At 52.0% G+C, this 19,938-nt stretch overlaps 1 protein-coding gene across 1 annotated transcript in view; it reads right to left on the bottom strand.

Annotated features, from left to right (window-relative positions):
- Positions 1-2,201: 2,201 nt before the first annotated feature.
- Positions 2,202-19,938, bottom strand: part of ALDH1L1 (aldehyde dehydrogenase 1 family member L1) — a 146,789-nt gene continuing 129,052 nt past the window's right edge. Inside the window, 7 exon segments of the mRNA XM_043588315.1 lie at positions 2,202-2,537; positions 4,341-4,540; positions 5,697-5,802; positions 8,836-9,001; positions 11,950-12,048; positions 13,334-13,433; positions 15,848-15,941. Of these exon segments, the coding sequence (XP_043444250.1) occupies positions 2,482-2,537; positions 4,341-4,540; positions 5,697-5,802; positions 8,836-9,001; positions 11,950-12,048; positions 13,334-13,433; positions 15,848-15,941 (821 nt within the window). The 3' untranslated portion in view covers positions 2,202-2,481.

Below are 19,938 nucleotides of genomic sequence, written 5' to 3'. Positions count from 1 at the left end.
AGGGAAAGCAGGGTAGTTTTTCTCAAGTACTTACCTTATAGTTTCAGAAGAATTCTTGAAGAGAGGAGAAGGTAGAAATGTAGGAGCCCAGTTGTGCACATTCAAACCAGAGGTGTCAAGATGCAAGTGTAGTGGGGCGACCTGGCTGAAACCAAGCTCTGTGTGTGTGTCTAAAGAGGGGAGAAGAAGGTTTCTGGGCTCAATTTGGGTTTGGATCAGTCTGTGCTCCAAATGTTTCCTGCTCTTCTACTGTGCAGAGCTGTTTGCAGGGAAGACAGGGCTGACCCCTCCAGACGCTGGGCAGGCTTCTGGCTCATTAGTTGGACCCCCTTGGCCCTGGGGCTGTTTGAGGTGAAACAAAGGGGACCTGGGAAAGGGGAAGATAAGGGACTCATCTTGTTGGATGTGTGTTAAGGCAGATCTGCACCCCTTTGGGACAGGAAAATTCTTCTCAGCATGCCTAAATGGCTAGACCAGTTGAACATCTGACTCTTGATTTAGGCTCATGATCCAACAATTTGTGGGATGGAAACCTACATTGGGCTCTGCTTGTAGCCTGCTTAGGGTTTTCTGTTTCTGTTTAAGATCCCTTCTCTCTCTGCCCCTTCCCCACTCACACACTCATGCCCCCTCTCTCAAAATAAATAAACGAACTTAAAATAAGCGGGTGGGGAAGAAGGTCTTCTCTCAGAGAAGTGGTTCTCTGCCATCAATCATCACGATCAATTCCCAGGGAGGAAACAGGGTCCAAGAGGCTTAGGCTGAGGTGAACAACACATTTCTTCCCTTCTGTGGGCACGAGCATTGAGACCACAGTTCTGGTGGTGGGGTGAGCTGGCCCTGCTGCAAGCAGCCTGGTGGGAAATGGATACAAGTGCCTCCCATGGGGCCTACACTTCAAGGCTATGGGTCTGGGCTTCGGGATTCTGAGTTGGCTCATGGAGTAAGAGTTGTCAGTTCTTCATGACCCTCTAAGAAGCCCTTATGAGAAGTTACAGCCTCCTGGCAGTGGTACATGGGGGTTGATAGAAGAGCCCACTTCCTGCTTGGGCTACAGCGGACATGGGGAGGTAGAGGACCCCCACCCCAAGACAGGAGCAGTAGCCAGTGGATTAACTTGCTCCCCCCAGACCACAGCAGCTAAGGCCTGTCAAAGAGCAAATCCAAGTGGGCCTGACCCCCAGCAATGGAGGGAGTCAGGAACTCAATACTGAGGGGCTCTCAGAGGGGTGAATTGCTCTGTAGGCAGAAAGGGCTTCAGAGTCCTTCTCACTCAGAAACTAGAGGGAATGCAATTTCAAGTGGTCTTGTAACCTTGGGCAAGTAAATGTCTCTGCCTCAATTTCCTTGTTTATAAATGGGGACAAAAGCAGTTGGGCTAATGGAAGGATTAAATGAGAATACATAGTGAGGGCCTGGAAACCTCCATGCCTCCAGTTAGTATTCAGTGAACTACTGCTTCTCACTACTATTACCACTCACTGTTACCAGGGTAGTCTGGACGGGCCTTCTGTAAAAGTGTGTCCTGAAAGGAAGAGAAGCCATCATGGAAGGTAGCCAGGCATAGGGACCTCCCATTGCGGGAGGGAGATTTCATAGGTCCTGGGGGACAGACTTGGCTAAAGGAGGAGGACTGAAGATGCTCCCAGATGAGCAGAGGCTGGGCCAGGACACTCCCAGCATGGCCAGGACTTGCAGGGGGAGGAGGGGAACTTCAGAGGGGCAGAGCCGGGTAGGTGTGGAGGGGTGGGATGCCGAGCAGAGTGCCATGTGGAGTAAACTGGGGCAACAGCAGGTAAGTGAAGGTGTAATGTTTGTGCCCTCAGGAGTGGGAGTGCAGAAGGGAGGGCCCCAGAGTCCTGCGGGGTGACAGGAAAAAGAGTGAACAAAGTGGAGGGCTGGGCAGGCCGGGCCCTGTCCCATCCAGGGAGGCTGCTGCAACACAGGGAGACAGCTGCATCCTGGCACGACGCTTCTGCTGCCCATCCTTCTTCCTCTGCTCTGCATTTCCCAGGGATCACGCCACAAATATCTCACACTCCTAGCTTCATCTCAGCACCCATCTTCTCAGGCTGAAGCTGATGAACATTTTTTACTCCAGCACCTCTCCCCAGGACACCTTCCTTGGGCAATGCCACTCGAGTGCCAGGACTTGCAGGGTCACCAGGGGTACCCACAGAGGGAGTGGAGAGACACGGAAGTCCTGCTGCCACTGGTCAGAACCTTTATTCGCCTTGGGGCCAGTTTCTCACCCAAAGGGCACTGTGATTGGGCAAGGGTGGGGCTGTCCCAGCAGGGACAGAGAGTGTGGACAGGAAGGTTTCCAACAGTGTCTCAAGTGGGGTGCTGTGCACTCGGGAGGGGGTGAGAGCATGAGACCTCTGGGGGAGCAGCCTAGGCCTCCCCTTGAGAGGGCAGGCCCGGTTGTGCAGGGCGAGGACACATCGTAGAGAGTGGGGCATTCTCTCAGGACATCTTTCTTCAGTACTCAAAAGTAACTGTCTTGACCCGCAGGTACTCGTTCAGGGCCTCCTCTCCTGCAAGACACCATGTGCCATTGGGAAACATCCTCACAGCAGCCCCTACAGCAGGCCTGACACTGTTCTGAGCACTGCACCCCTGTTGTCACACAGATCCATGCAGCAACCATGTGGGGTCAGCTTAGGCTCAGCCCCAGTTACAGATGAGAAGCTGAGGCCCTGGGGGGTCAGGAATAAGTTGGGTGGATAGGGGGAGGTGAGGATTCCACCACAGGCATCAGAGTACAGACCAATCTGGGGCAAATGTTCCAGAAACTTCCCTCCTCTGACTACCTCCTCTCGAGGGATGGCAGCCCCATCAGCCAGAGGGCAGCCAAGAGGCTCTTTTGGGGCCCTTACTAACCAGAGGTGCCTGTCCCCACTGCTGCCCCCCAGCTAATTCCAGGTCATGCCGTTACTAGGAAAGGGAACTCACAGGCACCCAGAAGCTGGCTGTGTTCTGCAGCTGTATGTCTGGCCCCATGACCAGTATGTTGGGTCTGTGGTTGCCTGACACCTCCCCCACCCACTAAGGTTAGCTCCAGGAGCCACACTTCACCAGACAGGGCCTGCTGAGTTCTCTTGGCTCAGCCTCAATGGGCTATTGGGGATGCCTGGTTTATGTGCACAGGACACTGGGGATGAGGTGGCAGCAGAGAGGATGAGCTTGAGGAGCTCGGGGGGCATAACCTTAAGTGCCAGAGATTAGACCCTGGAGACTTGGCACCCACAGTCTCCTGGATGACAATAGCCCTTGCATATTTCCATGGAGGACACCAAGAAGAGGAGGTGGGAAGAGGTGGCAGATAAGGACAAATGGAGCAGGACTGTCCAACATCACACCTGTGCACGTTCATGTGAGCGAGTCCCACCTCTGTGTGCACAGTGTGGTACCAGGCTTTGGGGGATGTTGTTGGGGTCCCTTTAACCAGCACCTTTGGGGTTTCCCACAGCATGTGAAGGATGGATGGAGGGGTGGGAGAGAAAACAAAATAGCAACCACCTCCCTGAGGATCCTGAGCTGGGTTCAGATATGGAGTGTTGGGAGACAGCTGCTCTCCCACGCCTTGCCCCCCTCACCACGGCTGGGCCTCAGAGGTAGAATCCCCAACTGGAACCAGTCTTCAACTGCTAGACTCCATAGTGCCAGGATGGGGAGAGTGGCACTCATCCTAAATCATGCAACAGCCCAGGGAAAGAGGAGTGCCAGACCAGATCTCCACTTCTCCTGGCAGGCCAGGCGGGTTGTATGTGGCTACTTGCTTGGGTGACATTGTCTCTACACTGGGGACTCACACCGCCCCATAGGCCTCCATACTCAGCCTCCATGGCTTCCCCTATTTCTGTGGATGATGCTCTGACCATGGCCACCAGGACACTGCTCTCTGGCCCCTGCCAGCCTCCCTAGCCTCTTCTCCTCCGGCCTTCCTGTCCCTGAACTCAGGCCCTTCTCTGCAGCTCCAAGACCAAAGCTGGTCTCTCAAGACCTGCTATCCCCTCTGCCAGGAGCACACACCCTCAGGTCTTTATTCTGCCTCTTCCAGACACTGGTGTCTCAGTGCAGGCACCTCCTCCTGGGAAAGGCCCACCCTGGTCCCCGCTAAAGTCACCTTCCCAGTCTCCTGGCCAGATCACTCTGTCTTGTCTGCTTCCTGCAGTCCTCACTTTCTAGCAGGATCTTGCATACCGCCTGAATTATCGCCTGTCCCCTCTTGGTAAGAGGCGAGCACTGGCAGCCATCTTGTCAGTGCTACACCCCTGGCCCCCAGGACTGGGCGGGCGGGGGCCAAGAGGCCTTACAGGTGTTCAGGATTAGGTTACCAAGGTCTTTGCCAAAGCCGGACTGCTTGAACCCTCCGAAGGGAGCGGCCACGTCGGTCTTGTTGTATGTGTTGACAAACACGGTGCCTGCCCCCAGCTTGTCGCTAACATACAGGGCCTTGTTGATGTCCCTGGTGAAGACGCCAGAAGCCAGGCCAAATTCTGTCGCATTGGCCCGAGACAGCACGGTGTCCACGTCACTGCGGGGAAAACCCAGGAAGAACTCTGTGAAGAAGGTCATGGGGCCACCTGAGGCATGGGATGCAGGGAGACCTACCCCCCTCCTCCAAGGGGAGGTGCCACCCACTCCAAGCTTCCCATATCATGCAGGACCCTCTGAGAAATCATGCTGGGCCGACAGCAAGTATGGAGGAGATAGGGCAGCTGAGAGAAGAGGAAAGAATGACAGGGAGGAGGCAGAGTAAAGTCAGACCATTCTGGTCATCATGGGTGAACCCCTCACTTTATAGACCAGGGGATAGGAGCCCAGAGAGTGGGACAGGCTCAAGCCACACCTGTCAGGCATTCCTCATGGAGCTGCCCTGGGGGCGTCCCCACCACAGACATTATAGGCTTGAAGATTCAGCACAATATTTGCTTGGTAGATGGCAGAAAAGTGTCTCATTCTAACACAGCATGTGAAGATAATTTTGATAATTTTTTGACAGCTGGAAGTATGGTGTATTGAGGATGAGGTGCCATTCTAGAATCTGCTCAGAGGTGCTACTTTGAAAAATAATAGTCAGGAAAAGAACCTGTGGTAAAGCAATTATGGCCAGTCCCTATTCCCCTCCTGGCCTTGATGACTTGCTGGACCAATAGGAGAGGGGAAAGTGAAGTTCCAGGGTGCCTGAGGCTGACTGATGGTTCTTGAGGAGGCTTACATCTTCCACTGGCCCTCTTTGGGTGAGTGAGGTGCCAAGCAGCAACTGCCATGCCACGGAAAGCCTAAGGGGAGGCCCTGACATGGAGGTAGAGATGGCCAGTCCCATCGAATGTTGACCAAATTGAAGATTCACAAGTGAAATAAGTAACTTGTTATTCCAAGCCACTGGGGTTTGGGATGGTTTCTTACACAGCAGTGGATAATGGGAACAGGACCAGCAGGCTGTGAGAGGCATCAGAGAGATGAAGTGGATGCTCTCAGTTGGACCCAGCCCTCCTGGACCTCCTGGGACTCTCCTAACTTCAGTGGTTGACAAGGACTGGGAAGACTAGGCTAGGCTTCATCCTTAGCCTCCACCCCACCTGAATTCTCCTTCTGGCCACACCCGCCACCCACAAAGCTCAAGGAAAGAACCCAGTAAAGCATGGAAGAGGATCCGGTTCTCAAGAGACATAAGCAGGGCACACTACCCATCAGCAAACCGAGAGATGATCATGATGGGCCCAAAGGACTCCTCCTTGGCTATGAACATGTGGTCCTCCACATCCGTGAAAACAGTTGGCTCGAAGAAGAAACCTAAGGGGGAGACAGAGGTCCATGGTGTGTAGGTGGGTGGTCCTCTCCCAGGCCAGACCTGGTCCTGTTGGCCACCATGCACACATTCCCACTCTGGCACTGCAATTTGTGACACCTGTGTGGTGAAGACCACATGCTGTGGGTGCCTTTCCTGCCTCAGGAATATGAGTCCATGGGATTATCACAACTCTTTCAACTAAACGTTGCTGAGGAAAATGAGGCTAATGCTCAGTGTTGGTCTGTGATAGAACAGCGATTCTGTACCTAGTATAGCCCTTCATGTGGCTCTCCATCAGTCCCTGTGGAGTAGGTTGAGTAGGGGGAGGTCGGACACGAGTTCTGATAGACAGGATCTCCCAGAACTGCTTCCCATCTCCTTCCAGACACCTCAGTGTGGGTGCTGATGCCCCAGGCACAGAGGCAAGTGCCTCCTGCTCTCCTGTCAACACATGCCCACCACCTACTCCCATCCAGACTGCCGCCCCTACAGGCCCTGGTTCTAGGTGGAACCACCTCTGACCGCAGAAATGCTTCCTCTATTTCTCCTCTAGAAACAGAGTGCAGGGGCCCTGAGACCCTACCTGACTGAGATTTCATTTAGCCTCACTAGGGAAAATTGAGAGACGTGAAATTTTCTCTTTCTGGTTTTTAGAAAAACAAAAAGAAATTAACTTTAAAAGTAACTTAAGGGGCACCCGGGTGGCTCAGTCGGTTAAGCGGCTGACTTCGGCTCAGGTCACGATCTCACGGTCTGTGAGTTCGAGCCCCGCGTGGGACTCTGTGCTGACCGCTCAGAGCCTGGAGCCTGTTTCAGATTCTGTGTCTCCCTCTCTCTCTGACCCTCCCCCGTTCATGCTCTGTCTCTCTCTGTCTCAAAAATAAATAAACATTAAAAAAAAATTAAAAAAAAATTTAAAGTAGCTTAAATAAGATATTCCATATTTTTCACACATTTGTAAATTATATTGTAACATTAATTACAATTTTTAAAACCAAAGTTAGGTATGAGGGGTGCCTAGGTGGCTCAGTCGGTTAGGCATCCAACTTTGGCTCAGGTCATGATGTCGTGGTTCATGAATTCGAGCCCTGTGTCCGGCTCTGTGCTGACAGCTCAGAGCCTGGAGCCTGCTTCGGATTCCATGTCTCCTCTCTCTCTGCCCCTCCCCCACTCACACTGTCTCTCTCTCCCTCTCTCTCTTTCTCAAAAATAAATACTCTTTTTAAAAGTTAGGTATGAACACATATTGGCTCATGTGGTGTGTGGCCTGTATTCACTCAATCTGCAAACGAACTGTTGCCCATCAGGTGCTGGAGGCTCTGGGCTGGCCAGGCTCTGTCCCTTTCCTGTTCCTTCATACTCTTCTCTGCCCTTCTGGGCCCCATGAGGGGGACTGTATGCCCACGCTCCCTCATCTTCTGGCTTCTAGTAGAGTTTGTACCCCATAGCTCTACCCCTCACCAGATACCAGGAATTCTATGCCCTCCTCTTGGCCCTCAGGCCAGGGGGTGGTGATGGTGGATCCCCGCTGTTCCTGGTTTCGAGGAAATGCACTCCCTTCCCTCACTGCTCTGCAAATCATGCCTTCAGTTCACTCTCTCCAATCAGCCTCTGAACTCTGCAGAGAGTGGCAGTCAGTGGCTATACAATTGTCACTATAGAAGATGCCAGGGAGCAGCTGTGACACAGGAGCACATATGGTCTGGGTCTGGCTGTTATTTGAGCTGGTTGGTGTATTCACCAGGTGGTGAAATGGGAGCTGGTTGCTCATCAGAGGAGCAGCAAATGCACAGGGAGCAAGAAAAGGTGAGATGTATTCAGAGAGAATAAAAAATGGCTGGAGCATGTGTCATGGGCAAGCAAGTTAGAAACAGATCATGGAAGACCCTGTGTATGAAGTGAGGAGATTGAGCTTGTCACTGCAGGGGGATGGGTCCCTGTAGAAATTGGTCCAATGTTGGGGAAGATATAAGCAGACTTCTGGCAGCTACATGAGTGAAGGGTTAGCATGGCTCAAGAGGTTCCTCAGGAAGCAGACATGATGGTCCAGGCAGGACAAGCTGTGGAGAGTTGGCAGGATGGTAGGAGGGATGCAGGGCAGGCAAGAAAGGTTTTTAATTTAAGAGAATCAGGCAGTTAATTTAGAGTAGAGGGTCAAGAAAAGAGAGGAGTCTAATATTCATTGTTTCCTTCCCTCCTTCATTCCATTAAATTAACTCAGGTTTCATATGAGTCTCAGTGCTGGCATGAAGGACCTAAGGGTGTAGACAGAGACAGACACAGTGTCTTTCCCCATGTAGCAGGCAGTCTAACAAGGAAGCAGTTCAAATAGTCCATGCTGCAGCTCCTGCTCCTCTGGCTCCAGTGACTTGATCAGATGGAAGATTCCAGAGAGGCAGGTGTATGCCTGGGTCAGGTTGGGGCTGGGGGAACTCAGATGTGACGGATTCGGTACCCATTCAGTTCAAAGGGGCTGTGGACATACAGGTGGAGGTGTCCAGGTGGGCAGGATTTCTGGATGAGGAGGAGCTTGGAGACAGATATTTGGGAGGGTACGAGCCACTGCAGGGGGTGAGATCCTCCAGGGAAAGTGTCTGCCATAAGCAACACGCCAAGCTCAGGAGAGACTTGAGCATACCTCCATTTAAGGGACAGGTGGTGAGGGAGGTTCAGTGAAGAGTGGCCACTGAGAAGTAATGCCAAAGATAGAAAGCCATGAAAGCCAGTGCCATGGAATCCATAGGAAGAGAGAATTTCAAGGATGCACAGAGGTTTATGGCAAATTAAAGTCCACTATGATACACATTAAACCAGCACTGACTGGATTTCAGCTTTGCTGTCTTCACCTTGCCAGCACCATGCCTGGTCTGGCAGGTGTCCAGATAGCCAAGGCCATGGCATCCAGTGTCACAGATGGGCCCTGAGGCCTGGGAGCCTAACCATGGCCTTCACATGCCTCCAATTAGAAGTAGACAGGAAACCAGAGGCCACGCTACTGGCCTTTCAGTTCACCCAAGTGGAGTGCTCTGACTGACCTGGCCGAGGGACTTGACTCCCACCACAGACCAACGTGGCCCCTTCCTCCACGCCACGCTGGCAGTACTCTATTAGCTTCCGTAGGTGGGCTTGGTGGTTCTGCGGCCCATGGTTGGTGTCGCGGTCTAAAGGGTTACCGATCTTCATCCTCTTCACCTCTTCTACCTGTGGAAAGTTCTCCCAGTCAGGTCCTGCTCAGGTGCCCAAGTTCCTGGCAATGCTCCAAACCTGACCCACTGACATTTTTGCATTTGGCCTCCAGCCACTGGCCCCTGAAGAAATTCCACACACCCTCAGGATGTTCCATATTCTGGTTCCAAACCTGCCTTCCAAGCTGAAACCCAAGATGTATCCTATGTGCAAGGAGACCTGAGTGTAGCATCAGATGAGCTGGGAAAACAGAGGTGTCCAGGGATATGGGTGAGGGCCGGACATGGGGTTGGGGGTGGTGTCAACAGAGTGTGTCTCTACACTGGTCCTGTGCCCAGCTTCACAGGCCAAGAAGCTGAAAGAACATTTGTCTGGGGATTCCAGAACATGGGATGGGGATGGGGATGGGGCCAGGGAACACCAGTCCTGCTGCAATGCCCCGGTGGTAAGAATAGAGCAGAGGGGCCTGGGCCTTGAGTCCACCCAACTCCTGCTCCCACTTCTGCCTGCTTCAGGGCCCAGCTTCAGGGTCTCCTCCTTCCAGGAAGCCTTCCCTGTTGCCTCAGCCAACACAAAAGTCTTTGCTGCCTGGAGACGCAGGTCTGGGTCTCCACAAAGGATGTGCCAGGTGGTGTCTGCTGGATTCTGGGGCTGAATGCAGAGAGTCATAAAAGCCTCTGAGTATGGGATGCTGTGCTATGGAAAAGAACTCAGGTGGCATAACCAGTGGAATGTAGACATCAGAACTTCTGGGCTCCAGGCTAGGATCCACCCCTTCCATTTTTCTCTCTCCAGGCTCCTTCCTTGGTTTCCTAAAATCAAACAAGGTCATCTACACCCTCCCTGTGGCTGCATCAAGGTCAGGCCTGACTGGCCATCTCCTCTACCTCTGAGGCGAGGGCTGTCTCACTCCTCCATTCAGGCTCTGCGCACACACTCCAGACAGGCCTAATCAGATGCAGCAGACACTCAAGTCCCCAAGGAACACCCTCTGCCCTTTCACCAAGAACCCCTTCTCTGTGCTGAAGGGGGTCCCCATCTCCTGCTTTGCTCCCCTTCTCTGCTCTCACTTGGCCACCCTCCACCCAATCTTCCTAAGACTCCAAGAGCAACAGTGCTGAGTGTCCTGAGTGCACATCTCCCTTGCTATATTTGGGAACTGAGATGATCCTGACAGTTATCCTGGGATTCTGACCCCTGACCTCATCCTGCGGGGGTTCCATAACTCTCTTGCAGACTCCAGAAGGGTTGTACTCCCCATAACCACATCCACTCAGTGAGACGCCCCCTCCATCATGATTCCCCATCCGTGTCCCAGGTTCAGCTATTCCTGTGCTGGGCGTGTCACAGCGAAGGACTTGCTCAACCAGGCTGCCCAGCTCCCAAACTACAGTGGGTTATACACCCACTGTATGCACTTCCCATTGGGGTGGAGCTGGTTTCCCACCCTTTCAAACTGGGGTGGCCTGTGACTTGCTTTGGCAGGTAGAATGTGGCACGAACAACCTTTGAGAGATCCAAGAGGGCTCTCAACTCCTGCTCTCACTCTTGGGAATCCTGCCACTGGCCCCGCATGTGCCCGAGCACACACTGTGAGAGGAAGCAACACAAGGTCAAAGATGAGCCTCCCCAGTGCAGCCACCAGTGCTCCTGCCGGCCACAGATGCACGAGCCAACCTCAGGTGAACCTGGGTTGGTGCCCACGGTGCCAACCCACAGGACTATGACTGCACGAACAGCATTTACCAAAGCCATCAAGTTTGGGGACTAGCTTATGACATGGAAAAAGCTGTTACACTCCCTTTTCTAGAAGGTCTGCTCCTTTCCTCCCTGCCTTTCATATTTTTACCCATTATGCAAGACCCCCTCCAGGGACACCTGGGTGATTCAGTGGGTTAAGTGTCCAACTTTCAGTTTCGAACCAGGTAGTGATCTCGCTGTTTGTGGGATCGAGCCCCATGTTGGGCTTTACACTGACAGCATGGAGCCTGCTTGGGATTCTCTCTCTCTCTGTCTGTGCCTCTCCCACAGAAGTGCACATGCACTCTCTCTCTCTAAAACAAAAGACCTTCTCCAGAACTCCTTCTGAACACCTGTCCTGCCTTGTCTCAGTCCTGCTCTCTCTTTTTTCCTGGCTTCGTACAGTGTGTTTAAATCTGCACACAGGTGTTGTGTTCCAGCATCCCCTCCCTTACCCACTGTGATCAGACTCTCCTTTCCAGGATGTGGGGAAGGGCTCTTGGCTGAAGCTGAGCCAACCAGAGCCCTGTGGGTCCTGCAATCACTAAATGGACCAGAGATGGACCTGGGACCCAGTCATGCCAACCAACATCCTCCCCCACAGCCTTTTCTAACAGAGTCAGTGGGGACAGGGTGACTTTCCCTCTGGTTCTATGCTATCAGCGCCATGCCTCTGTGGGCACCCATCCCACAGCAGCCATGAGAAGTGGTTGCTGATGGTCCCAGGTCCCAGGGAGAACTCCTCTAGTCCATGAACACTCACAGCCAACAACTGTTGAGAGGGGATAAAAGCCTGGCCCCTTGACCCAGGGGTACACCTAAGAGCTGTCCTTCTTGCTCCAGAGCTCCTACATGTGGGTCAGGCTAGGGCTGGATGTCACTTGAGACCATGTCCTGTCTCTGTCCTCTCCTAGTCCCTCTCACCTCTTAGTCTTCACCTGAGAGCTCATCCTTAGTAAGCCACATGCACCTGAATTCCTGGCTCAGGCTTCACTGCTGCAGACGTGCCCTAGCACAGGCCCTTTCTGGTTATGCCAGTGTGAGCTGCAGGGTTGCTATTTCTTGCTGAAACAATAAAAACCAGTAAAAATGATATGGCTTTGCCTGAGGGTTTCCTTGCTCAGATGAACAGTGCCCGACTCCACCTGGCCCAGCCCTGTCTCCCTGTCCCCAACCCCCTGCAGCCCAAGTCTTCCTGGTGAGGACTCTTCAGCATAACTTACCACCTTCTGCACAAAGTGGTCGTGGATCGAGTCCTCTATGAAGAGCCGGCCCGCCGCAATGCAGTTCTCACCTTTGTTGAAGAAGACAGAGCTCATCCCCTTCAGAGAATGGATAAAGATGCTGGCTTACAACCTCTCCCAAGGCACCATCCCCCCACATCCCATCGGCCCCAGGTACCCCCTTCCTATAAGGAAGGGGAAGAATGTGTATGTCTTGACCTTTGATGGGATGGTGGGCCAGACCCAGCCAGTGCTGGGCATACAGGCTCCACTCATTCCTCAGTCACCTCAAGAGGAGAGATGAGTCCCATCCCCTGGGGACACCTGTGTCCACACTGCAGAGAGTGGAGCACAAGTGGGAGTCGGGGAGTGAGCCTGGAGACCCTGTATACAGGCATGCTCCCTGGGGTGATACAGGAGGGGTCAGAACTCACCCTCTTGTGGCTGAGCCTGGAGGGTCTGTTAGCTTGGAGCAGGCAGCAGCCCCATGTCTTTGAGGGACAAGGTGCCAGCTCAGGCCTGAGAGAACTCCTGGCAGGGGTCCAGAATGACTGCCCTCAGTGGCTCAAGGGAGCCTGTATTTTGGACCTGGGGAGCCCTATGTGGGGGGCCAGGGGAGGAGGGTGAGCCTGACTGCTCTGGGTCAAGCTCAGCTCTCATGGCAGCTGGGATTGCACTGCCCAATGACATGGTCTGGGCCGCTGGCCCTGCAGCAGTGGCCTTGGCACCAGGGTCAAGACCCTTGGGCTGATGTACTTGTCTCCCTCAGCTTCCCTGAGGCTGTACTCTCTTTCCTGTCCATGCTGGGTGTCACATTGTGCTTCAAGACACCTTGACACTTAGACAGAATGGGGCATATTTGGGCACATGGTTGAACGTGGCCTTACTGGCTTGCTCCCAAAGTGTGGAGAGGGGGACTGAGGCATAACAATGAGTGACAATACGAACATAAGGACAACTGACACACAGCACCTGCTACATCTTCTAAGCCCTTCAGACTTACTAGCATGTTGAATCGCTATAACAACCATAGGTGTATTCTCCCCATGATACAGGTGAGAACGCAGGGCCAGAAAAGTTAAGTAACTTGCCTGAGGCTGCCCAATGAGTCAGTGGTGGAACTGGGCAAACAGACATAGCAAAAAGGAAAGGTTTTCATGCTGACCAGAACAGATGGGAACATGGCTAACATTTCCCATTCGGTGAAGCTGATTTCAAATCCTGACAGTTATGAAACTTCTCGGGAAGTTTGTTTTTCTGGAAGGCATATGGAATTCTTTGTCGCCTAGGCCCCTTCCTGCCAGTCTAGGCCAATTTTGTGAGTTTGTGGAATCAGCGATGGGCACCCCATGTCCACCCCCTCCCCCCTCAGGCCGGCCCTCACCATCTGCACAGCCTTGCTGAGGTCACAGTCAGCAAAGATGATGAGGGGCGACTTCCCGCCCAGCTCCAGGGAGACCTTCTTCACGTTACTCAGGGCGCAGCTGAAAGGGACATAGGTTGGTAGGGCTGAGTCCCTGGGAGATGGGGACACAGGGGCTCCAGGTGGAGGAGCCGAGGGAAGCTCCAAAGCATGCTGTACTCAAAGAGCAAGAAGAGGGTCAGAGGGGGCTTCTCCCCACTCCCACACTCATCTGCTCTCCCTGCCTCACTCCTCTCTCCACACCACTGCCTTCCTCCTCCTCCACACCCAGGCTATGCCCACAGTGGGGTCTTTGCTCTCACAGCCCCCTCAGGACCCTTCCTGCTTCACATATCCTTGAACTTGGTTCATCACTTCCTTCTGGCCTCTGCTCCAATGTCCCCTTGCTGGGGTGCCTGCCCTGGTTGCTCCCTATAAATTGCATGCTCCTGAGCTCTGTGCCTGATGTGCTTTGCTGTGTGGAGTATTTGTGTCTGACCCTGCCCATCAGAGAATAAGCCCCACCAGGGTGGACAGGCATGTGTCTGGTCATGCAGCTGTGTCTATCCAATGAATAAACCAAACACAGAACCATTCCCCCGTTGGGGTGGCTACAGTGCCATAGGGCCTTTGTTCCCTTGGATGTTTAGTGACAGGTGCAAACAGAGAGAAGTTGGGGGTCCTTCGCATGCTATATCAGTGGGCACAAAGTGGACTTACTGATACTGTCCTCAAAGGGACACTCACAGGAGTGGGCCAGTGAAACACAAGCATGGCACAGGGTGGGAGTGGTGGGGGGGTCTCCTCGCTCAGGACTTACCCAGGAAGAAGGCTCTCATCTCAGGCACCAGCCTCAGGGTATTCTTGGAATGTCCTCAGAAGATGGCAGTCCCTGAGGCACAGGACACCCACCCAAGCCCTCCTGCCCTGAAGTCCTCAGAGCTGACATTTACTGAGCCCTCACTCACCCTAGCACATATGTGCTTACATAGGACTATCGCCTACACAGCATTGGGAAGACCAGCTGATTTACTTGTAAATCAACTGCTGTGACTACTTGCAGTTAGCCCCTGCCCCCACTCCCGCATCCATCCATCTGCACCCCAACTATCAGTCCTGCACCACCACCAGCCTCCCTCTCTTCAATGCTGAGGCTTGCTCTGCTGCACTCAAAACACTTCAGAGTTGCTCTTCCTGGACCCATTCACAGGCTGTGATGTCAGTCTCCACTGACCCTAAAGATACACTCTACCAGCCACATTGGCTGTGGCTCCTGGCCCAGAAAAGGATGCCATGTAAAGCTGCTGTGATCCTCATAAACATGGTGCCCACTTAAGGAAGGCACCAGGGCCCAGGATGCACCCTGCCCCACAGAGAGCATGTGTGGGGCCAAGGGGTGAGAACCCCATCTTGTGGGGGCACAGAGAGGCCCCTGGAGAGCAGGGTCATGGGCTACAGAAGTGTCCCAGGGAAAAAGAACACTGCTCTGCACTGGGGGCTACAATAAGGTGGTGTTTTAACACAAGAGAAGCCTTTCTCCCGTGTAATTGTCATGTCGTAGTTGGACTGCTCTGGAAGGTCTCACACACGAGTCTTACAGCACAGGCAGTGGTGGGTGGTCATGTGACCTCAGAGAAAGGCATCACTATGTCCAACAAAAACTCCAGCTCCTCTCTATTTGTAACTATTACTCAAATACACATGCCTGAAACCCATCCCCAGAATTCAGCTTCAGTGGGGTCGTGCTGGGGCATCCAGTGTTTGTCTTGGGACAGCCAGAGCTATGAGGTACTGTGCTGCAGTCCAGCCCTGTCTGTAGCCCCAAGCTTGTTGTTTGCACAAACCAGCACCTCGGAGCATGCAAACTCAACTGGTGGGGAAATTGAGGCCCGGAGGGTCAGGGCTTGGCCCTGGTCCTATCATGAATTATTAACAGAGCCAGGGCATAGAAACCCAGGTGGTTTGAGGCAAGTCCCGGGAAAAAGAGACAAAAGGATGTTCTAGAACAGGGCTGTCCAATAGAATAGAACAAAAGCCTCAAAGACCAGCCACAAATGTAAGAGAATTTTTTTTTTTTACTAACCACTAAAAAACAAAAGTAAATTCCTTTTAGTTTTAAAAGAAACACTAAGAAGAAACCAATGAAATTAATTTAAATGTATTTAACCCAATTCATAAATTATTTCAAACTGCCATCAATATAAAGTTATTAATGAGCTACTTTGGGCACTAAGTTTTCAAAATCCAGGGGGCCTTTGACACTTGAAGCCCATCTCAATTCAGAGCAGCTCTGTCCCAAGTGGCCATGCATGCTCAGGGCCCCAAATCGCATGGAGCCTCCAACACCCCAGGTCTGAGTATGCTCCATGGAGCAGCTGCACTGGCCTCCACAGGGGCTGGTCAGAAACTCAGACACTGGGCCTGGACCTGCCTCAAGCTCACACACAGCACTGTCCACATCTTCACACTGTGACTAGGGGTACCCCCAACACCTACCTTTTCATGATGTGTTTTCCCACCTCTGTGGAACCTGTGAACCCAATTTTCCGCACATCGGGATGGTCTGAGAGTCTCTGGCCAACCAGCGAGCCTGCAGGTTGGAGTCAGTGAGGGAGTCAGGGCAGCCAGCAGGTTCTGAGGGTGAGGTACAAGCTCTGCCACCCCTCACACGTGCCTCTTTAGGCCAGGCCTCTCGGCTGTGCACCCCAAGTACTTAGTACCCTCCATGCCTGGGGCTTATTCCCTCTCTGCTGTGGGCAGAATTGCATGCCCTAAAAATTCATTATGTCAACCTCTAGTACCTCAGATCTGACTGTGTTGGAGATAGGGTCTTTAAAGAGGTAAGTTAAAATAAGGCCATCTTCTCCTTTCTTCAACACACACTGTCTCCTCAGCTTGACCTCACCCTGGCTCGCCTCTTCAAATGCCATCTTCAGACACATCATCCTCTAAATCTGCCTGCGATCTGGATCCATTTATGATTCCTCTGACTGCTCGGCATCTCCACTTGGATGCCTTGCAGCCTCTCATATTCAACATATTTGACACTGAACTCTTAACCTTTCCCCAGATGTGTTCCTTCTCCAGGTTCTCCATTTCAGTAAACAACCTCTCTTTGCAACCAGTTGTTCAAGCCAAGAACTGGGAGTCAGTCTTGATACTTACGTCCCTTTCCCACCTTATCAACTGCCTATTCCTGGTCTCCTCCACCCAGTCACCCCTTCATTTCCATGGCTCCCCTGCCTCTGAGCTTGTAAAACTGCATGTGCCCAGGTGCACCTGTGAAGATTCTGGTTCAGTTGGTTTGAAGTGGGACACTCTCATCCTCTACATATAGTTAAGAAACTAATTCCATTCCACAATTCTTGTTAAAAAGAAAATAACTGTTTGGGAAAGAAAATATTTCCAAAGACACATCTGATAAAGGACTGCTATCCAAAATATACAAAGATCTCGAGGCGCCTGTGTGGTTCAGTTGGTTGAGTGTCCAACTTTGGCTCAGGTCACGATCTCATGGTTATGAGTTTTGAGCCCCACATCAGGCTCTGTCCTGACAGCTCAGAACCTGAAGCCTGCTTCAGATTCTGTGTCTCCCTCTCTCTTTGTCTCTGTCTCTCAAAAATAAATAAACATTAAAAAATATATATACAAAGACCTCAAAAAAAGAATCAACACTAAGAAAGTAAACCACCCAATGAAAAAATTGCACAGGCAGTGTCTGTACACACACCACATCAAGAAGATATACTTATGGCAGATAAGTATATGTAGAGATGCTCAATATATGTCATTAGGGATTGCAAATTAAAACAACAATGAGGGGCGCCTGGGTGGCGCAGTTGGTTAAGCGTCCGACTTCAGCCAGGTCACGATCTCGCGGTCCGTGAGTTCAAGCTCCGTGTCAGGCTCTGGGCTGATGGCTCGGAGCCTGGAGCCTGTTTCCCATTCTGTGTCTCCCTCTCTCTCTGCCCCTCCCCCATTCATGCTCTGTCTCTCTCTGTCCCAAAAATAAATAAAAACGTTGAAAAAAAATTAAAAAAAAACCACAACGAGACACAACTACACAATTATTAGAATGGCCAAAATCCAATACACTGACAGCACCAAATGCTAGAGAGGATGTGGAGAAAGAGGAACTCTCATTCATTACTGGTAGGAATGCAAAGTGGGTCAATTGCTTTGTGAGGCAGTTTGGTCATTTCTTACAAAAGTAAACATAACCTGCTCTCTCCCCGGTATCTCACCGCTGCATCAGTGCAGTTAGGCATCAGCAAATTAATGAGAGGAGAGAGGAGGCCCGTGCTCTTGGGCACCCGCAGGAACTTACTCCAGCTCCAGACACACCGTAAACACTTTCATCTAATGGAAGATAAGCTGTGAAATCGGATTTCTGAACCACAAGACACTTGTGTAAAAACTGCATTCCATGCCAGGCCTGAAATGTTCCAAAGCTCAGTTCACTATCAGCATCCCAGGTGGTGCAATTAATAAAGAGCTAGCGTGGGGCCACTGGCACAAACAAGGCAGCTCCTTAGAACCTGAACTTCCTATTTGTTCCATTCCTTGGGTAGATAACGCCTGTTAATTACTCTGGAGGTTTTGTTAGAACATTCTATCTGGTCTCGCTGGATCAAGCTCTCCTCTCCAGATCGCCCTATATGGGGAACTGAAAATAATCCTCGTTTCAATGAAATTATTTTGGCGAGGAGAGAGGGAAGATGGCGGCGTAGGAGGACGCTGGGCTCACCGCGCGTCCTGCTGATCACTTAGATTCCACCTACACCTGCCTAAATAACCCAGAAAACCGCCAGAGGATTAGCAGAACGGAGTCACCGGAGCCAAGCGCAGACGAGAGGCCCACGACGGAAGAGGGTAGGAAGGACGGCGAGGCGGTGCGCGCTCCACGGACTGGCGGGAGGGAGCCGGGGCAGAGGGGCGGCTTGCCGGCAAAGCAGAGCCCCTGACTCTGGCTGGTAAAAGCAGAGGGGCCTGACGGACTGTGTTCCCACAGCAAGTGCGACTTAACGTCTGGGAGGTCATTGGTTAACAGCTCTGCTCTGAAAGCGGGAAGGCTGGAGGACAAAGGGAGGGAGAGCTGCTGAGCCCCGGGACGACAGAACTCAGTTTGGTGGGGAACAAAGGCGCTGGCCAGCGCCATCTCCCCCGCCCATCCCCCAGCCAAAATCCCAAAGAGAACCAGTTCCTGCCAGGGAACTTGCTCGCTCTGCGCAAACACCCAACTCTGTGCTTCTGCGGAGCCAAACCTCCGGCAGCGGATCTGACTCCCTCCCGCTGCCACAGGGCCCCTCCTGAAGTGGATCACCTAAGGAGAAGCGAGCTAAGCCTGCCCCTCCTGCCCCCGTGCACCTTGCCTACCCACCCCAGCTAATACGCCAGATCCCCAGCATCACAAGCCTGGCAGTGTGCAAGTAGCCCAGATGGGCCACGCCTCCCCACAGTGAATCCCGCCCCTAGGAGAGGGGAAGAGAAGGCACACACCAGTCTGACTGTGGCCCCAGCGGTGGGCTGGGGGCAGACATCAGGTCGGACTGCGGCCCCACCCACCAACTCCAGTTATACACCACAGCACAGGGGAAGTGCCCTGCAGGTCCTCAGCACTCCAGGGACTATCCAAAATGACCAAGCGGAAGAATTCCCCTCAGAAGAATCTCCAGGAAATAACAACAGCTAATGAGCTGATCAAAAAGGATTTAAATAATATAACAGAAAGTGAATTTAGAAAAATAGTCATAAAATTAATCACTGGGCTTGAAAACAGTATAGAGGACAGCAGAGAATCTCTTGCTACAGAGATCAAGGGACTAAGGAACAGTCACGAGGAGCTGAAAAGCACTTTAAACGAAATGCAAAACAAAATGGAAACAACGACAGCTTGGATTGAAGAGGCAGAGGAGAGAATAGGTGAACTAGAAGATAAAGTTATGGAAAAGAGGAAGCTGAGAGAAAGAGAGATAAAAAAAATCCAGGAGTATGAGGGGAAAATTAGAGAACTAAGTGATACACTAAAAAGAAATAATATACGCATAATTGGTATCCCAGAGGAGGAAGAGAGAGGGAAAGGTGCTGAAGGGTACTTGAAGAAATTATAGCTGAGAACTTCCCTGAACTGGGGAAGGAAAAAGGCATTGAAATCCAAGAGGCACAGAGAACTCCCTTCAGATGTAACTTGAATCGATCTTCTGCACGACATATCATAGTGAAACTGGCAAAATACAAGGATAAAGAGAAAATTCTGAAAGCAGCAAGGGATAAACGTGCCCTCACGTATAAAGGGAGACCTATAAGACTCGTGACTGATCTCTCTTTTGAAACTTGGCAGGCCAGAAAGAATTGGCACCAGATCTTCAGTGTGCTAAACAGAAAAAATATGCAGCCGAGAATCCTTTATCCAGCCAGTCTGTCATTTAGAATAGAAGGAGAGATAAAGGTCTTCCCAAACAAACAAAAACTGAAGGAATTTGTCACCACTAAACCAGCCCTACAAGAGATCCTAAGGGGGACCCTGTGAGACAAAGTACCAGAGACATCACTACAAGCAAAAAACATACAGACATCACAATGACTCT

The sequence above is a fragment of the Prionailurus bengalensis genome, chromosome A2, assembly GCF_016509475.1.
Source record: "Prionailurus bengalensis isolate Pbe53 chromosome A2, Fcat_Pben_1.1_paternal_pri, whole genome shotgun sequence".
Classification (NCBI taxonomy): domain Eukaryota; kingdom Metazoa; phylum Chordata; class Mammalia; order Carnivora; family Felidae; genus Prionailurus; species Prionailurus bengalensis.
Note: the sequence above shows the minus strand (reverse complement) of the source record. Positions and strands in the feature narration are given on the sequence as shown.